General features: G+C 42.7%; 1 protein-coding gene across 1 annotated transcript in view; it reads right to left on the bottom strand.

The window, feature by feature from the left end:
- Positions 1-371: 371 nt before the first annotated feature.
- LHX6 (LIM homeobox 6) overlaps positions 372-18,164 on the bottom strand; it is a 28,254-nt gene continuing 10,461 nt past the window's right edge. Inside the window, exons 5-9 of the mRNA XM_054997849.1 lie at positions 11,006-11,106; positions 10,820-10,915; positions 7,732-7,906; positions 5,170-5,273; positions 372-3,605 (exon numbers count right to left, since the gene is read on the bottom strand). Coding sequence (XP_054853824.1) covers positions 3,585-3,605; positions 5,170-5,273; positions 7,732-7,906; positions 10,820-10,915; positions 11,006-11,106 — 497 coding nt within the window. The 3' untranslated portion in view covers positions 372-3,584. The remainder of the gene's footprint in view (positions 3,606-5,169; positions 5,274-7,731; positions 7,907-10,819; positions 10,916-11,005; positions 11,107-18,164) is intronic.

Genomic DNA, 18,164 nt, shown 5'->3' with positions numbered 1-18,164 from the left:
ATCTACATTGTGAACACAAAAGAATTAACTAACAAGGCTGCCTCAAATCCACCACAGCCGTCTTTCAGCACAACATTATATCCTGTCATACATCCACCCACAAGCTGCCGGTGGATCCTTTTCCCTACACCAGGATATTAATTGGCTGTTGTAACAGTGAGCTCAGGAACTATGTTTTGAATAATTGGTGTGCTGATGGGGAAAATGAAACTGATTTGCTACAAGCACCAGCGTGCTAAAACAAGCAATAAAAGGGAAGACAAAAGATGACTGGGTGGGTTATTGTTTGATTATCAAACTGCAGAATTATTTCAGAATTATTTCAGAAATGAAAGAAAAGGGAATTGCACTGTTTTCCTTGATGTAAGTGCCAGCACTTTGACTTGCGTTGACTTTATTTATTACACAAATAAGACATTTACAAAGCACAACAGTTAAAAGTAGGTAACAAAACAGACATTGGTTTTACAAAAAAAAGTGCTTTACAGTTTAATTTCTTTTCCCTCTCTCATTTTAAATAAATATCCGTCTTGACTGCCTGCTCTCCAGAAGGGTATTTTTAGCCACTGTAGCCAAGACATGCACTATCGCAACATGCTACAAACAAAACAATCTGCTCTTTTTCAAGACAACTTGGTTAAGTGTCTACAGCTGGCCTTGCCTTGCGACGCCTGGCTGTGTAAAACTGCCACCTCTGCTCTCTTATACCAGGCTTGGAGATGTTCCATGTTCCAGAGTACAGTGCTAATCCAAGCTAAAAGGGAGAGGAGGGACAAGGCTTCCAGAACCCCATCAAGACCCTGCAACCTATATACATTATGCCAATCAAGCACATCTGCATGATTCATTCTGTTTTTGAGAGTTGTGCAGATTACTGAAGCCTTGCTCCCTAGCCAGTGGAAAGCCTTAATACCCACTGTGCCATTGGAGATCTCCCCAGATTTCACTGTTTCCTCAAGGACTAGAAACTTGGGCTTAGGAAAGAAAATACAAAACAGATTTTTTTCATTAAGTTGAGTTCGGTGTCAAGTGGCAAATTTTGCCATTGCGTGGATTACTCATACTAAGCCATTATTTGCTGGTGTGACAAGTCTAAAGGAGCAGGTTGTTAGCTAAGCCATTTGGGATTTCCTCAGTACAGTTGGGAAAGAAGAAATTCATGATGTTTTACAAATCGTATTTCAGATTATTCCATTTCTTGACCACTGGAAGATTTTGAGCTGAATTTTAGCCCAAAATCTTGGTTGTAGGAGTACAGTCTGGATTAGCATTGCTAAAATCCATTGGAGGATTTTATAAAATTATTTATAGCTGCAATGGGATTGTGATGCACACAGTAATCTGCATATGAGAAAGGGCATGCCCATGCAGTTGACAATGTGTTCAGTGATGCTGAAATGTAATGGAAAAGCCCCTTCTTGCATGGAATTCTATACATGCCCAAAGGTACTATACGCACCCCAGAACCTTGGTTTGTGGCATAATCTGCTTTTGTGCCTTACAGGCTCCTTTGGGTAATCAGTTCGCAAACAAGAAGAGTGTGAAGAGCATCTTTGTTCAAACTTAAAAGAAAAAAGATAGAAGATGACCTGAGATAAGAATTCTGTTCAGTGCCATCAGTCAGAGTGAAATACATTGAATGACAAAATTGCTGAATGAAAGAAGTTAATGAGATGTTTTGCATTCTCAGTACACTTTTGTATTTTCCACATATATCAGCCATTCAATAATGAATTATCTTCAGTTTTGCAAAGTCATTGGGGCTAAACTTGGCCAAAATTCTCAAGCCAGTCCTAGCTATTTCCTCACTAGGTATACTGCACCACATACCAGCCTGATCAGGGTCTGTAATGGAGTTTTTAAAAAAATTCCCATCACAATCTGTGTTACTGAGCGCTAATGATAAAGACATCAGGCAGTTTGCTTCTCACACTGTGGTTTAAAGATACAAGAGCTTCTCCCAAATGACATGCTACTAAGAGCAAAAGACAGACTGCCCCCTCCGTGCTTCCCTACAGCACACTAGCGTCTCTGAGGATCACAGACCTGAGTGTGTCATGGATGCCACTGCTCTGGGCAAATCCAAACAGCACCGTGGCACAGTATTGGAAAGACTAGACATTAAAGACAAGCAGGGACTTTATTACCTGGGCAACACCGCTTTCCCTGCAGCAAGCCTGTTCATGCTGGCCTCACTCCAGGTCACAAAGACCAGAGAGAGCCTATACCATGAAGATCTACTGCAGCCAAAACAATGACGAACCTCAGCGACTAAGGAAACGACTCTTCTCCCTTTGACTCAGCAAGAAACAGCCCTCAAGAAAGGAGGCTAAGAAATCACTAACCTCAACAAAAGTAGCATGAAGGTACTCAACTCATGAATTTGGTCATGGAACTGCAGCTGTGGGAATGCAATTTTTTTTTCAGGATAACCCACTCAGAAGCAAGAAGTGGATCTGAAAGTGGAGAACATAAGCATCACTCTAATATAAGCTCAGCCCACACATTGGTGAATGCAGCAGCCACCTCATGGTATTGGGGTAAGCCTGAAACCCCAGAGAGGTACTGCTAGCCTGAATAGGGACATACAGAGATCTGACTCAGCAACTCCTTATAGCAAAAGCTTTTCTTATAAGAATCAAGTACTTTTTAAAAATAAAGAGACTCATAACTGAAATTCCAGTTTTGCACCCAGGCATCTCTAGCTTCACAAATTTAACGATGACACTAAGGTATTTATTTATTTCTACACAGGAGCTTGGTGCCTTAAAATGTGATTATGACTCCTAGGAATTAAGATCTCTCTCTGTGCCATGTACTAGATGGTTGGGTTAGAGGTACATCTAGTGACTTGAGATCACCTAGAATAGATTTTCTTGATACAAATTGTCAGTGTGTGGTTGCAAAACATAGCAGAACTACCACTCCCAAGCCCTGTCTGCCTGTCTGTAGAAGATGAAGACCGACATTTCCTAGAGGGACAAAGACCGGACAGTTGGAATGCACTTGACAAAAAGAACTGAGGTTCCTGCTGTGGAAACTCTTCTAGGATGACACCCCGCCGCCACCCCAAAGGAGAAAGAATTCAGCCTCCAAGAGTGTAGATAAAGGCTGAATAGCCTTGTCAGTAGACTGAATTCTTGCACAGGTTTACATCAATGGCAATTGACATGTTAGAATGAACACATTAGCCCAGATGCTTCGGATTATTTCCTTGACATGGTTAGCTGCTTGTAGACAAACACATCCTCTGTTTAGGTTTCAATACTCCCCCTTCATTCAGTTCTAGGAGCAGTAGCATGAGTTGCTTGTTAGATTGCTTCATGTGGAGAGGGCGCTGCCCTGGAGTCTTCTCCAGCCAACAAGTCCACAAGGACCAGGTGTCCAGCAGATGGTAGCACCTGAAGCTGTCAGAGATGCCAGATTGGTTGGGACTGAGATTCCAAATCAGTAGAAGGGGCCAAGAACAGAAGGGATGGATTGCCAGAGCTTGACAGCCCATGGTTGCCGTAGATTGAAGGGCATGTGTCTGAGCAGAAGTGCCACCACAAGCATTCCCAGGAGATCAGGAAGTGCGCTTGCAGTCAGTACTGAAAGAGGATGACCTGTCAGGAAAACCATACATCATTTAGGACTCAGCATCTTAGGAAGGCAACCCCACAAGGCAACATAGTCACTGAGAAATGCATGAGGTTTTTTAACCCCAAAAGAAAGAAATAGGGGACTATTAACTATCCCCTTCTCTAGTATGCAGCTCATGGATTAACCCATTCCTGTCCATTCTGCCATCTTGCAGGACAAAAATGGGCCCCTTGTAATATAACTGTCTTTTTCAACATGACTGGAGGTCTTTCCATCCCACCCCAAGTCACTCAAGCATTATTTTTGCCTCCACCAGCCTCAGTTTAAGTTCTCTAACCTTCTAGTTAAGTATTGCCTTCAATAGCTGTCTGCATTAGCTGCCCCCACAAGATCAAGGAGCCCTCAATCTTTCTTCTAGAAGCTAAGCATTGGCTCTGCTCTCCCCCTCCAAGGACAAATACAGTCAGGGGAGAACTTCATTGGGACTGGATTTCCAGGCCAAGTGGGCCTATGTTTGAATGAAGGGCTCATGCTTAAGCAAAACCCCTCTAGTTGAACATCTGAAGCTGCTTTATATAGGGTGAGTCACGCTATTTGTCCATCTAGTCCAGTACTGCCTACTCCAGCTGGCAGCTCTCCAGGGTTCCAGACTATTAGATCTTTCCCAGCCCTGCTACCCCATATTTGGTGCCTGGATGTGCTGGGGATTGAACCTAGGACTTTTTGCCCGCAAAACTATGAGCTCTTCTCATATGGCCTCGTTGAGAGCCAGTTTGGTGTGAGAGCCAGTTTGGTGTAGTGGTTAAGAGCGTGGGACTCTAATCTGGAGAGCTGGGCTTGATTCCCCACTCCTCCACTTGAAGCCAGCTGGGTGACCTTGGGCTAGTCACAGTTCTCTGGGGCTCTCTCAGCCCCACCCACCTCACAGGGTGTTTTGTTGTGGGGATAATAATGGCATACGTTGTAAACCGCTCTGCGTGGGCATTAAGTTGTCCTGAAGGGTGGTATATAAATCAAAATATTATTATTATTAAGTGTCTTTGTCTTCTCCAAACATCATAGTCCCTGTGATTTGGTGTGGCTGCCGTCTCTCCCTAGGAAGCCGCAAGTATACATGCTGGGCTCAATGGCTGCACAAAATGGGATCATGTCCAAGGTGAGCATGTCAAGAGTTGAGCTAACCCAGTGCACTAGTTCATTGAATGGCACTGAACTGAAGACCTTCCACATAGAGTCAATATATTTTGATTCCATATGCATTTCAAATGCCAACTCTTGGAGGAAATTTTGTACATGTGGCCAGTAAACAGTTATATTACAAGGGGCCCATTTTTGTCCTGCAAGATGGCAGAATGGCCAGGAATGGGTTAATCCGTGAAAGGTTATACAGAGCTACTAGCCAATCAGAAGGCAGTGCTGGAAGTCATCCAGGGTTTGATATAACCCAGAAGGAACACAGGAAAGCCCTACACATACATGCATTTATTTATTTATTTATTTATTTATTTATTTATTTATTTATTTATTTATTTATTTATTTATTATTCCTTTGGTACCACATGGAATGGGAACAAAGATAGCCTTTACCTTCTCCCCTCTACTGGATAGTGGTCCTTCCATGTCAGCTTTGAGGTGCACAGGGGGGGCAGCGTAAGGGAGCCGGCAGTGCATTTGTCCACACTGTACCTGACCTGTGAACGACAAGGCAGCTTCGGGCCTTATTCTTTTGCACCAGAGATAAAGGCATCATTACTGCTGTACTATTTATAGACAGCTACCACCACCCCATCACGTCCTTCTGCCGCACAATGTTAATGGGGCCAGAAGTACTGAGGGTGGAGGATGAAGTGTAAGGAACACACAAGTTATATGAGTCCTCAACAAAGGGAAAGCAAGCCTTGACGAACGAGATGTCAAAGTTTAGAATCCTACATTCTGTACAGACAGCAAAGATCCATACACCAAATAGGCCTTCCATGCCTCCCTGGGCCACAGTAGCCACCCTGCGACTCTGCAGGTGGCCCTCCTTCCCTTCACTGTGCCTGCAGTGATAACAGGTGCTCCAGGCCCAACTTTCTTTAGCATAAAATGTCCCACAGAAACCTGGGCTGCTTCCACATGTTCCAAATTTTTCAGATTTTCCCTGTCTCAAAGCCGTGTCTTCCTGATCCGCTTCAAGAACATACTTTTCACATGAATCGCCCTCGTGTTTTGTGGGTGTTTGTTGCCCCCCCCCAAAAAGGTTCCAAAACATAAAACACATTCCTTATCTGTGCCTCGTCATTCCTGCCCAACTTACCTGGCTTGTTTGCTTTTTTAGCACATGCGGAATTGCACTATACCATTGTCCTGTCTTTCAGCTTCTCTAGAAACTGTGCATGCGTAGTATTCTGTTCTCTGTCATTGATTTCCCACTCACAGTTTTAAATGCAGAAGTAATATGCAAACAGTAGAGTAGTGTGATCGCGCGATTCCATATTTAAAATGAAATCAGAAATGGCATTCCATTCTCAATGTTGTTCCTAGACTGATAGTCCAATCGCTGAGTGATCCAATGTAGCAAGCACTGCAGTATGATTCCCTTTGTATACGTAGGTATCATAATAGCGCAAGGACTGTTTAAAATGTTTTAAAGGGGGGGGGGAATTATACGATTGCATGTGCAAGCCAGATGCATGTGTGATGTTTAAAGGAGGGGTAATGACGAGAGGAGGGGTTGGAGATTTGTGGGACGGCTCTTCTGAAGCACAAAAAGCCTCCGCATGCATTGAAACGGTAGCATAATTGCGCGGAAAACCTGCATCAAAAATAAACACAGACCAAAACAAGTCTCACAAAAAACGCTTAAAAACCAGGATCATCATGACCCGCTTGCACATGGGAAATGATGACATGTAATAAGTGAGATAATTTGCCAGGATTCTGTTGGCAGGCCATCCCATTAAGGATGTATGGAAGCAGCCCTGGTGACTGGAACTAGCCCCTGTTGAGGCCCTCATAACCAGATACATGAGACAAGTGAACAAGAATGGATTGAATGGACCAAGTTACCTTATACTGGATCCAACTATCTAGTCTCTAAGTGACAACAGCTCTCCATGTTTCAGGTAGAGAAAAGTCTTTCCTAGAACCTGCTATCTGAGACCCTTTTATCTGGAGATGCCAGGATTTGAACTGAGGAGGACCTTCTGCATGCAAAGCTGAACTGTATGTACTGTATGTAATCACTCCACAGTTTGGTGTAGTGGGCAAGAGCGCGGGACTCTAATCTGGAGAACCAGGTTTGATTCCTCACTCCTCGAAGCCAGCTGGGTGACCTTGGGTCAGTCACTGCTTCTATACCACCCACCTCACAGGGTGTTTTGTTGAGGGGATAATGACAACATACTTTGTAAACCGCTCTGAGTGGGTGTTAAGTCATCCCAAAGGGCGTTATATAGATCGAATGTTATTAAACTGTAGTGCTAAAACAAGATTTCAGATCCTTGGGGAGGACACGTTTGTGCTGTGAGGCACAGCTAGCAGCCGAGGGACCATTCCTGGCTTAGGCAAGATGCCCCTTTCTAACGTGCATAGAAATAACACGCCCCTTTGACAGAGCTGATCCATTTCTTTCCCTGAGTGGTCCCATTTCCCTCACCAGCCTCCATAAGATTAGTAATAATCCTTAGCACTGGTACAGTGCTTGAGTTTTTAAAACTCCTCACATCTTGTTGCAATTTTTTTGTGATGCAGGCCAGTATTATTATCTCTGAAATTGAGATAATAATAACATTTTGTTTATATACCGCCCTTCAGGACAAATTAATGCCCACTCAGAGTGGTTTACAAAGTGTGTTGTTATTATCTTCACAACAATCACCCTGTGAGGTGGGGAGAGCTGTGACTGACCCAAGGTCACCCAGCTGGCTTCAAGCAGAGGAGTGTGGAATCAAATCTCACTCTCCAGCTTAGAGTCCTACCACTCTTAACCACTACACCAAACTAAGGGGGGTGAGGTTGAAAGAAAGAGAGTGGCTTTCCTAAGCCCACTTAATTGGTGGTAGCAGTGAGATCAAAAGTAGGTACCTCCATGCATAGAGTTTGGCCTTGCAGCCCTTACACCATGCTACTCAGGGCCATGCCTGGTGAGCACACATCAACACTTACTTTCTATGTAGCTGTGGAGCGTCACCATCCTGGCCCTCTCAGGACTGCTGAAGGGGGAATAGTGGATATCGTCAGACAGCGCTGAAGGGATGCGGGACTGGGAGGCTCCAGAAGGGGGCACCGTGTGTTGCGGTGTATGCTTTTTATGCCGTGCTCTGCAGTTCTGAAACCAAACCTACAAGAGAGAAATCCGTGGTAAGGACATTTTGAGAGAAGGACCAGAATAAACACAATCTGGCATCAACGATGACGTAAGTACTGTGGCATAAACAGAGGTAACGTGGTCCTTGCATAAAGGACAAAGAATTCTAGTCTACACAGACTAGGCAGGGATGGGAATATGGTTAATCATTAAGGTGAATGTAGAACAGGGACAGACAGGATTGAATCTAAGATGAAACCAGGTCGCTCTTTTTGGATGCAGTCTCAGCATCCAACTTCAATCCCATACAGGTGCATGATAGTGAAGATGCAGTCCGTTAATACATGATTTTCTTACAAGTAAAATATTACAAAATCCTAATGTCCAGCTCTCTTGACCAACAAATGTCAATTGTCCCAAGAATCTGCTGTATCCTCAAAAAGGGTTCAGAGTTTAGGGATAGTTTGTGATACAGCCCTTCTAAAACCACCCTGTTTAAAACAGAGTTGGGAGAGAATTCATGCATTTGGAAGCTCTCTGTGTGAAAAACTATCTGCACTTAGAATGCTTGCTCATTAGGAGAAACAGGTTCCCCCTGACATGCTAAATGTCTTACATGCATGGAGTCTATTATATGAGAATTTTTAAATGTTGTATGGCCCTTTTGCATTCATAAGCCTAATCTCCCATGATAATAATACATTTCTTTAATGTTTTGATCAGCACTTCAAACTTCACCTCTAAGCCAACCTGCCAGCAATCAATAATATTAGATCATCCTTCCTTAATCTTTTGACAGTCCTTCACAACCTGATTCCCCCCCCACCTCCATTTCCCTTACAGAACCTGTGTAGTTGGTCAGCATTCTCTGACTGTTCCCTCCATAGATAAAAACGTCCATATGTATTCTATGAACAACAACTGGATAGAATTCTCCATCACAGTATGTTCCAAGTATCCCAAGACCATCTTGCTAATCATTGGCCATTTCGACATGGCTTACCTGATTCTGCCAAATCTCACAAGAAGACGCTGTTATCATGCGAGAAGATGCAATAACAGTGTCTTCTCGTGAGATTTCGCGCAAGATTTCGCTATTTTGCAGAATAAGGTAAGCCATGTGGAAACGGCCATTGTCAGAGCCCAAAAGCTAGATGGATTTTTGGTCTGATCCAGTTAGATTGGTGGTGTTTTTTTAAAAAACAAAGGAAAAGGTGGGCGGGGGGAAATAACCCAATAAAAGAAGGATAACCAAGCAGGTTGAGACTAAAAGCAGAATTAAATATTGCTCAACTCTACAGAACCAGTACAAAAATTTACAATCAAATAGAAAATAATACAAAAATGTGGTTAAAAGTAATTACAGTTTGGTTCACTGTATTACCATTGTATATGGAAATAGTTTCCAAATTTACATGTATTACAGTAAGTTTATCACCATATGTAAAGAACCAGACACGTTTTGGCCTAAGTTCTTCCTCAGTGGTATAATCTCATGCTATGCACTACATAAATATAGCCAGGGCTTTTTTTCAGCTGGAACGCAGTGGAACGGAGTTCCAGAACCTCTTGAAAATGGTCACATGGCTGGTGGCCCCGCCCCCTGACCTCCAGACAGAGGGGAGTTTAGATTGCCCTTGGTGCAGAGGGCAATCTAAACTCCCCTCTGTCTGGAGGTCAGGGGGCGGGGCCACAAGCCATGTGACCATTTTCACCGAGTGCAATTTAAAAACTCCCCCTTGTTCCAGCTGACCCAAAATGACATCATTGGTCCTGGAAGCATGCACACACTTTGCACGTGCACATGTGGTACCAGGGGCACTACCTTCCTGCCAAGAGTTGCCCCCTGTACTGGCAACCCACTGAGTTCCGCCATGTCTTTACCCAGAAAAAAGCCCTGAATATAGCTATTCAATGTAATGTCCCTGACCATGCACAAAGTGGATGTAAGAAGAAGAAAAAATATTGTGTGGTTATTATGTATATAGAATTTCATGGGGAACAAAAAACTAATTTTGAAAGTATTAGAGATATGTCAGTTCAGTTACTCACATAAAGATGTTATCTACAATTATGGAATAAATATATATTTCAATCCTTCCACAAAATGAACTTAAGTGACTAATATGGGCACTTCATAGAGATGATCATATTTTTATTCGCACATGAACCTGCAAATGTACATGAAAGATAGTGCCTAGTAAATCCAAATGTTAAAAAATCAACCCATTTGGAAAATGTAACCAATTTTTTAAAAATTGAAAGAAATTCCTCCTTAGGCCTGGTCAAGAACATAGAAATAAAACATGGAGGGCATAGCCCCAACAGAAAAGAAATAAGCACCTTGCCTGCCCTCTTCTATATATACAGTAAACGGGAGGGAGGAAGATGATGTAAAGGTAGAGAATTAACAGAGGTGATCAACATCACCCTACAGAAATGTCCCATCGCTCCATAACAGCACTACATACCAGAGACTGATGTACTATATCAAAATAGCATACAGAGCTAAAAGTACTCTATATTTGGAAACTGTCTATATCAATATACAATGGTATACGGTGAACCACACTGGAATTGCTTTTAACCACATTTTGTATTATTTTCTATTTGACTACATTTTTGTATTGGTTCTTTATTTATATGTACTATGTTTTGAGCAATATTTAATTTTGTTGACCTTTTTTTTACTCAGCAGAAACCATTTTGGCTGCCATAAGGTAACTGTGGCTCAGTGGTAAAGCACATGCATAAGGTCCCCAGTTCAATCGCTGCCGTGTTCATTTAAAGGATGTCAGGCTGTAGGCACTGGGAAATGCCATTCCGTGCCTGGGACCCCAGAGAGTTGTTGCCAGTCAGAGGAAACAGTACTGAGCTAGACAGACCCATGAGTTGACTCTGTATAAGGCAGCTGCTTCTGTTCATAAGCTATGTTCAAGGCCTCACCTGAATAACCCTCCTGCTCAAGCCTGTCATGTCTGCCAGCTTCTGAAGGGTCTGAGCATCTGGGTTGTTATCCTGAGCAAACTGTGCTTGCATGACCTAGAAGAAGAAGTATATGCAGAGTAATACAAGTGCCCTGCCAGCAGTCTCCACCTGCATCCTACTACCACACCCTCCCAGGCTCTTTACCTGCAGCTGCTCTGCTGTAAAGGATGTCCGTGCCCTCTTGGCTGGCTTTGGCTGACTGTCTTGCTCAGATGGGACTGCCCCTTCCAATGTGATGCCATTTCCTGCAAGAGAACAAACAATGAATCAGACCCACCTTAAAAGCCAGGTACATTGCTGAACAAAGTTGGGGTGCTCTTCTGCCAGGAGGAGGGGCTTTGATATGCTCCCTCAAACGAGCTTCTCTTAGGAAAAGCAAGATGCCTGGCTGGCAAATCTACATGCACTTGCATAAATGTATTCAGATCACTTCTAAAATTATTTGGGATGGTGGGTTGAATCTAGTTACATCCGTAGATGCCTCCTGTTCATTGCACCCATCATGGCGTTCTTCAGGTAACAAGATAAAATCAAGACTCCTCAGCAATTATCCCCCAGCTTCAGATTTCTACTCAATGCATTTTAGGGATTTGCTCTTCCTTCCATTTTTCTAGTCCTACGCTTGCCCTTTTAACCTCCCTCCATCTCCAGAACCTGGAAACTCCCGTACCAGAGAGGAGGCTCATAAAAATAAATAGCAAAGTAAAGACCTGGGACATTAGGCAATCCAGTTCCTTCCTCCCACTAGTCATTTTGGGCGTCACCCCCCTTTTTTCCTTCCCCAATTGGTATCTGCAGCTAAAACAAGTTTAATGGGGATAACAGACTTGGGGAAAGGCTATTATTATGTCTTGGCTGATCCTGTTCCACCCAATACCATTTTGTGAATGAAAGACAAATCCCACTCATGATCAGTCCCCTTGCCAGTTCTCAGTTCAAGAGGGAGGGTTACCAAAAGCACAACACCTTGTCTTTTCCACTTCTGAACAGACATCAGGTACATAGCTCCATACTTCTTCCAGGATCCAGAGTTCCCTATGCCTCACTGGCACGGGCCCAGGTTCCTTGCCAATGTCCCTTTCCTTTCCCACATCTTGCATCCCCTCTAGCTTCCGTAGGATGTTTTTTCCCCAATGAACTGACCTTTCTCTTCCCTGACAGAATGTATATCATTGGTCAGCATTCTGTGACTCATACCAAACAGATAGAATGTTCCTGAACATTCCACCACGGCAACAAAATAAAGCCAACAGTTCAGTCAAGGAACAAGAGGACTCATAGACAAGAGCCACTTTTAGGCTATCCCATTGTTCTTTCACCCTTCAGAAGATCATGGCAATTAACACCCAATTTTAAGCCACAGTTCCAAGCAAGGGTTCAAGGCTATCCGCAGAGGGAGACTCCAGCAACTGTGGGAATCCAGCAGCTGCTGAGCTCAGGCATTCCCTAGCCCTCTGAGATATTCAGTTTGGAGGCAAGATTTGGGGATGTGATTATCTTGGCCCAAGTTGAAGGATTTTTTTTTTAGCAGTTTGACTCATTGCTATAAGATGATTAATGGGATTCAGGCTTCGGCAACATCTGTTTATTTTTTCTTCTATAGAAAACTCTCATGTGCAGGCAAAATTGCTTTGTAATTCCCGGAGGAAACACACACTAACTGCTGCTTGACTTTACCTCCCCTCCCAGGAGCCAGCAGGAAAGGGCACGCCACCCCACCCAGCTGCCACCCGGCCTCTGCCCACTGCCTGCCCTCCAGGCTGACACTGTGCCCTTCTGGAAAAGCAGCATCCTGAGCTGCAGGAAGGGTTGCAGGGGCGTGGCACAGCCTGGCCAGGACAGAGATGCTGCTCTGATGTAAGGCATGCAATGGGGAACGAACCAAATCGGCACATTTCAAAGAGATGCAAACGCACGTATTCCCAAGAGCTTCTTTTCATCTAGGGCTGAGCCCCAGAACTTATTTGCTCAGACCGAGACAGAATTCACTCTGAACAAATGAAGCAGGTTTCGTCTGAGCAGGGCTCCATAGCATTCAGCCATGGAATCTGAGAACTGGAGCAGGAGTGGAATCAAGAGCTCAGAATTGGATGCCTCATCAACTCCTGCCTCTGCCTTGAGCAATTTCCTCTCCTCCTTTCTCTTTCAGCCCCAATCTGTACTAAAATGAGAGGAATGCAGATCTCCACCTCTAATATGCATTTACTGCAATGAAGAAATCAGAAGATTGAGACTCAGAAGAGCAGCTGTGAGGGAGCTAGAAAAGATCCTCAAAGATAAAGATGTCTCTCTGGGAACCAAGATCACGATAATCCAGACTATGATATTCCTCATTACTATGTACAGATGTGGACATTAGGCGGTGAAGAAAACTGACAGGAAGAAAATTAATTCATTTAAAATGTGGTGCTGGAAGAGATTTCTGTGGATACCATGGATGGCCAAAAAGACAAATAAGTGGGTTCTAGATCTCTAAAAGCTAAAATGACAAAGCTGAGGCTATCGTACTTTGATCACATCATGAAAAGACAAGATTCTCTAGAAAAGTAAAAAATGCTAGGAAAAGTGGAAGGCAGTAGGAAAAGAGGAAGACCCAAAATTAGATGGCTTGACCAAATAAAAGAAGCCATGCCCTCCAGTTTGCAGGATCTGAGCAAGTCTGTTAATATTGGGACATTTTGGAGGCCTCTCATTCATAGGATCACCATAGGTCGGAGGCCACTTGACAGCACATAACACACATATTTCATTATGTTATTTTTTTATTTATAACATACCCTGCAACATATTTATAGGCTCTCAAGCCTGTAAGTGGGTGGATCATCCACCCACTGACCTCTGATCCAAGCCGCAGGACATGCTTCAAGCAGCGAGAAGCAGGCAAGTATGGACAGAAAACCTGCAGCAAATGACTGCTGATGATTGGACCCAACAACACCTGGCCGCAGTGCTGCCATCAGCCAGGCCAGAGGGAAGAGAGGCTGCAGACAGGCACTCTGAACACAGACCTCAAGCACATTTATGAATTAAACTTTTACTGAGATTTATATTTTTAAATGATTGGCCAGCATAGCTGAAAAGTGGGGTAAAAACTAGCAAATGATACTATCAGGGTGTAAGAAGATGGAGTGCCCTGCAATATGCATGGGTAGAGTAGGAGATGGGCTTGGCAAAACTTCCTTCCCAATGCATCCATAGATGACCAAAAATATCTTGACCTTTGGCAAAAAAACCCCAACAACCCAAAATATTCCTCCTTCCATTGTGGTAAACAGATGACAATTTGCTGACCTTTAAGGATGCTCCCTGCCTAGCAGGAGAGAGGGCTTTGTTTGCAACATTTAGAGAAACAGGAGCCCTCTTAAGGACTGAGCATCTATGCTACTCCGTCTCCCTTTAATTTTGTCTCAAGATGCAGCTCCTGATACAGAGAAGGAGAAAGCTACTCATTCTCACAACTACCCAGTGTTTGCCTCCAGCAATGTAAAATAGAGTTAAAGGGAACTCTCCTATCTTGTGAGGTGGACCATTCACATTCTCTTTTTGCACATGGACACCCAAGGCTAAGAAAGATTCCCCACTTGCTTGAGCAAGGCCACCCAATGAGTTTGCACAGCCCAGTAAGCATCTGAGCGTAGGTCCAAGTTCAACTCTCTAACAAGCTGCTGGACCACACTGGCCGGGCGCACTGCAAACAAGCAACTCAGGCACACAGCCCCTTCTCTAGCCCACTCTGGCATCTTGTTTTGATTTTGTTTTCATCTCCTTGCTTAAACCTTGTAAACAGAAACACTGATTATTTTCATTTTGAGATTCCCCCCCCCCCCGCCATCTTCTTCTCCTCCAAAATCGTTTCCATCTGCTGTGCAGAATGGCCTGCCACATGCCCCCACTCACATTTTGCTCAGGAAAAAAAGGGGGAAATCAGACAACTTCTTAACACTCGGGAGGAGTCATTTCTCTTGGGAACTACATGCACATTAATTCCAAAAAGAAGGAATGCATCAGGACTGGACAATATCACATGGGATCTAAGCTTGAATTCTGTTTTATTCCTCCTCTCCCTTTGTCCTCTTCAGGGAAGTTAGAAAACTAGAAAAATCCAGAGTCTTGGGAAGACAACATGAGCACTCTATGATGCCAGCTATACATGTTCTAAAATAGTTATTTGATCAAGCATTCAACTAGAGATTCCAATTTCTGTCTCAAAACTTCCGACAGTAATAATTTAAGAAGTAAACACACCTTCTGTCTAAACGGTCAATGACTAAATAAATACAGGCTCAGTTTACTAATGGATCTACAAGCAGTCTTGAGCAAGCCATACATTTTCTGTCTCAGTTTTTCTCCCTTATATTGGGGCAATCAGAGCACCCATGAGTAACCCTAAGTAGCATGGGATGCAAATGTTGCTGAGCAGTAGCCACAGCACTGTCAAATTCAACATCTGTTCAAGGAGAAGGTTTCTCAGAATGTCCAACATGGTCACATTAGATTTCAAGAGAGGAAACTTCTTAAAAAAAGTTAAGGGATTCATAGGGAGGAAGTTGAAAGAGAGGGGTCAAGTCAGACCTTGGCCAGGGTACTTGGAGTTTATTTAAAACCATGATTGGCTATAATACAGATCAAGAACATTGCTAAAAAAAAAATCAAAGGGGATGCCAGTATGGTTGAGATGCAAAGTCAAAAAAAGCAATAATCTACAAGACATCTTTATTTTTAAAAAACAGGTTTTGTTTAAATGAGGCAAACAGAAAGGAGCACAAATGCTGACAAAACAAATCCAAATCAATAACGAGACAAAAAGAATTTGAGGAGTAAATTAATAAGGCTAAACATAGATGTTTCTTTCCATGCATCAGAAGCAAAATACTAACCAGTTACTTGGTTGGATCATTAGAAGGCAAAATGTGAAAGGATTACTAAAGAAAGGGAGGACAAAGAAATTAAATTGTTTGTTTTACAGGTGTCTTCACAGTGCAAGATGCTGGACAGTTACAATAGAACTGCTGTTTAGGGGGAGAGAATCTGAAGAAATGAGTCAGATAAGGCTAATTGACAAATTACAAATTAACCAGTCTCTGGATCCAGATAATATATACCCAAGAATTCTGGAAGAAATAAAAAACTGTGTCTTCTAACAAAAATATACAACATGAAAAGGACTGGAAACAGCCAACATACCACGATTTTCTACAGGGATCCAAGAAATTACAAGCCCATTGATGGAAAGTGTCGTTACAGAAATACTGATCACAGACGAACAAGCCTTTCAGAGTCAGAATCAGCACAGCTACTACAAAAGCAATTCTTGTCTCGCCAACTTTTTAGAATTTTTTGAGTACCAACAAACATAGATAGGATTGATCCAGTACACTCCCAATATGCTTTTAACAAAGACTCCAAAACAACCTCTCCAAATTGAATCCATGAACAATCAACCAGCAAATTAAATCCAGGGTGTCAAGCAAGATTAACTTAGCCAAAATGAATAAATAAATAAATATTCCAATTTCATACTTGCACTGAGGGGAGCCAAACTGACTGTACCTCTCCCCATAAAGAGATTTAAATTTATGTTGGACAGCATAACAAAAACATCGACTCAATTTACAACAGACAAATTCCATTCTAGGAATTATTAGGAAAAAGAACTAAAACAAAATGATGAGGGACATAATGCCCTTCTTTGATCTATGATGCAGCTGCATGTGGAATATAGTATACAGTTTTGCTCACCATATCTCAACAAAGGACACTGTAGAACAGGAAAAAGTTCAGAAAAGGACACCCAAAATAATCAAGGGATCAGAGCACCTTCCCTACAAACAATGGCTAAGAAGCTTGGGGCTTTTTTAATGTAGACAAAATATAATGAAGGAGGGGGCATGATAGAGGTTTATAATATGCATAGGATGGAGAAAATGGATAGAAAGAAAAATGTTCTTTGTGTTGCAAGTTAGAACTCAGGATCACCCAATAAAATTGATGGGCTGAATTTGTAGGAGAGGCAAAAGTAAGTTCTTCTTTGCAGAACGCATCGCTAACATGTGGCCATAAGATGGGATGGTGGCTACTGACTTAGATGGCTTTCATATTCAAGCATGATGGCTATCATGGCTCTGAGACTTGATAGCTGAATGGAACTTCCATGTTCAAAGACAATATTCCTCGGTTACTGGGAGGTAGGAGGCAGCAGGGGGTTGATACCTTCCTGCTTCCTGAAAGCATCTGGCTAGTCACTGTTGGAAACAGGATGCTGACCTAGATGGATCTTTGACCTGATCCAGCGGGACTCTGTTTTTCTTATGACCAAAAATACGGATCATAGTGTGTGTTGCACTTAAGAGAGCAATCCTAAGCAGGCGCGCTCAGAATCTTACTCAATTGTATTCAACAGGGCTTCCCCCAAGAAGGCGTTCTTAGGATTTCACTTAAGTGTATAAAAATGAGTAAATATGATCTTGTAAGATAAGGCTGCAGGTCTGAATCTCAATTCTGCTCCTTTGTTGAGTTTTCAGCAGAAACCTTTTAATAGGTAAAGCTGATCGTACATGTATGACATGTGTGACACTTGCTGACTCACAGCTGACCATATGAAAGGCCTCCAATCAAGAAGCACTGCAGCTGAGATGATATCATACAACATGAAACTTAGCCTATGGTGTTAGATCTGTGACAGTTCTGTTGCAATCTGAATCATCATTGGATGCAGCACCCATCAAGTGACAAAACATGTTTGTAAACTGATCCAGAAGAAGCGTTTGCTCCAAGATAAATTGCACTTTACATCTCATAACATTCTAATCATAACCGACCAATCCTCCTACCTGCAGCTGTTTCCAAAGAAATTGCCTTAATAAAATATCCAGTTTTTACCGCCACCACCTCCATCCAAGTCCTCGACTGTATCCTTATTCTTTAACCAAAATAAATATTTACCAATAAATTTGGCAGACTTAATTTCACTGTCCAAAACTCAAAATGTGAAATTTTGATCTGAAACTCAAATCTTGAAAGTGAAAGTTTACTTGTAAATTGCCCATTGCTTTGAATAACCCTATGTTCCAATGTGGTTTAGGCTTGCTGGCATCTCTTAATTATTCCCATTGGGGGAGATCCTAAAACAAAAACTACTAAGCTTTCAGGTGTCCGCTACTGTTCAAATTCTGAACGCCATGTCAAATGTCAGATATGAAATAATGAAGCAGAATATCAAAAACAGATTTGAAATGCTGAAATCAAAGTCAAATACAGAGATTGCATTTTTGGCGAACATTCTGTTGTTGACAGAACCCCTAGA

This window comes from Eublepharis macularius, chromosome 14 (genome assembly GCF_028583425.1).
Source record: "Eublepharis macularius isolate TG4126 chromosome 14, MPM_Emac_v1.0, whole genome shotgun sequence".
Lineage (NCBI taxonomy): Eukaryota > Metazoa > Chordata > Lepidosauria > Squamata > Eublepharidae > Eublepharis > Eublepharis macularius.
The sequence above is the reverse complement of the archived record's forward strand: the minus strand, read 5'-3'. Positions and strand labels throughout refer to the sequence as shown.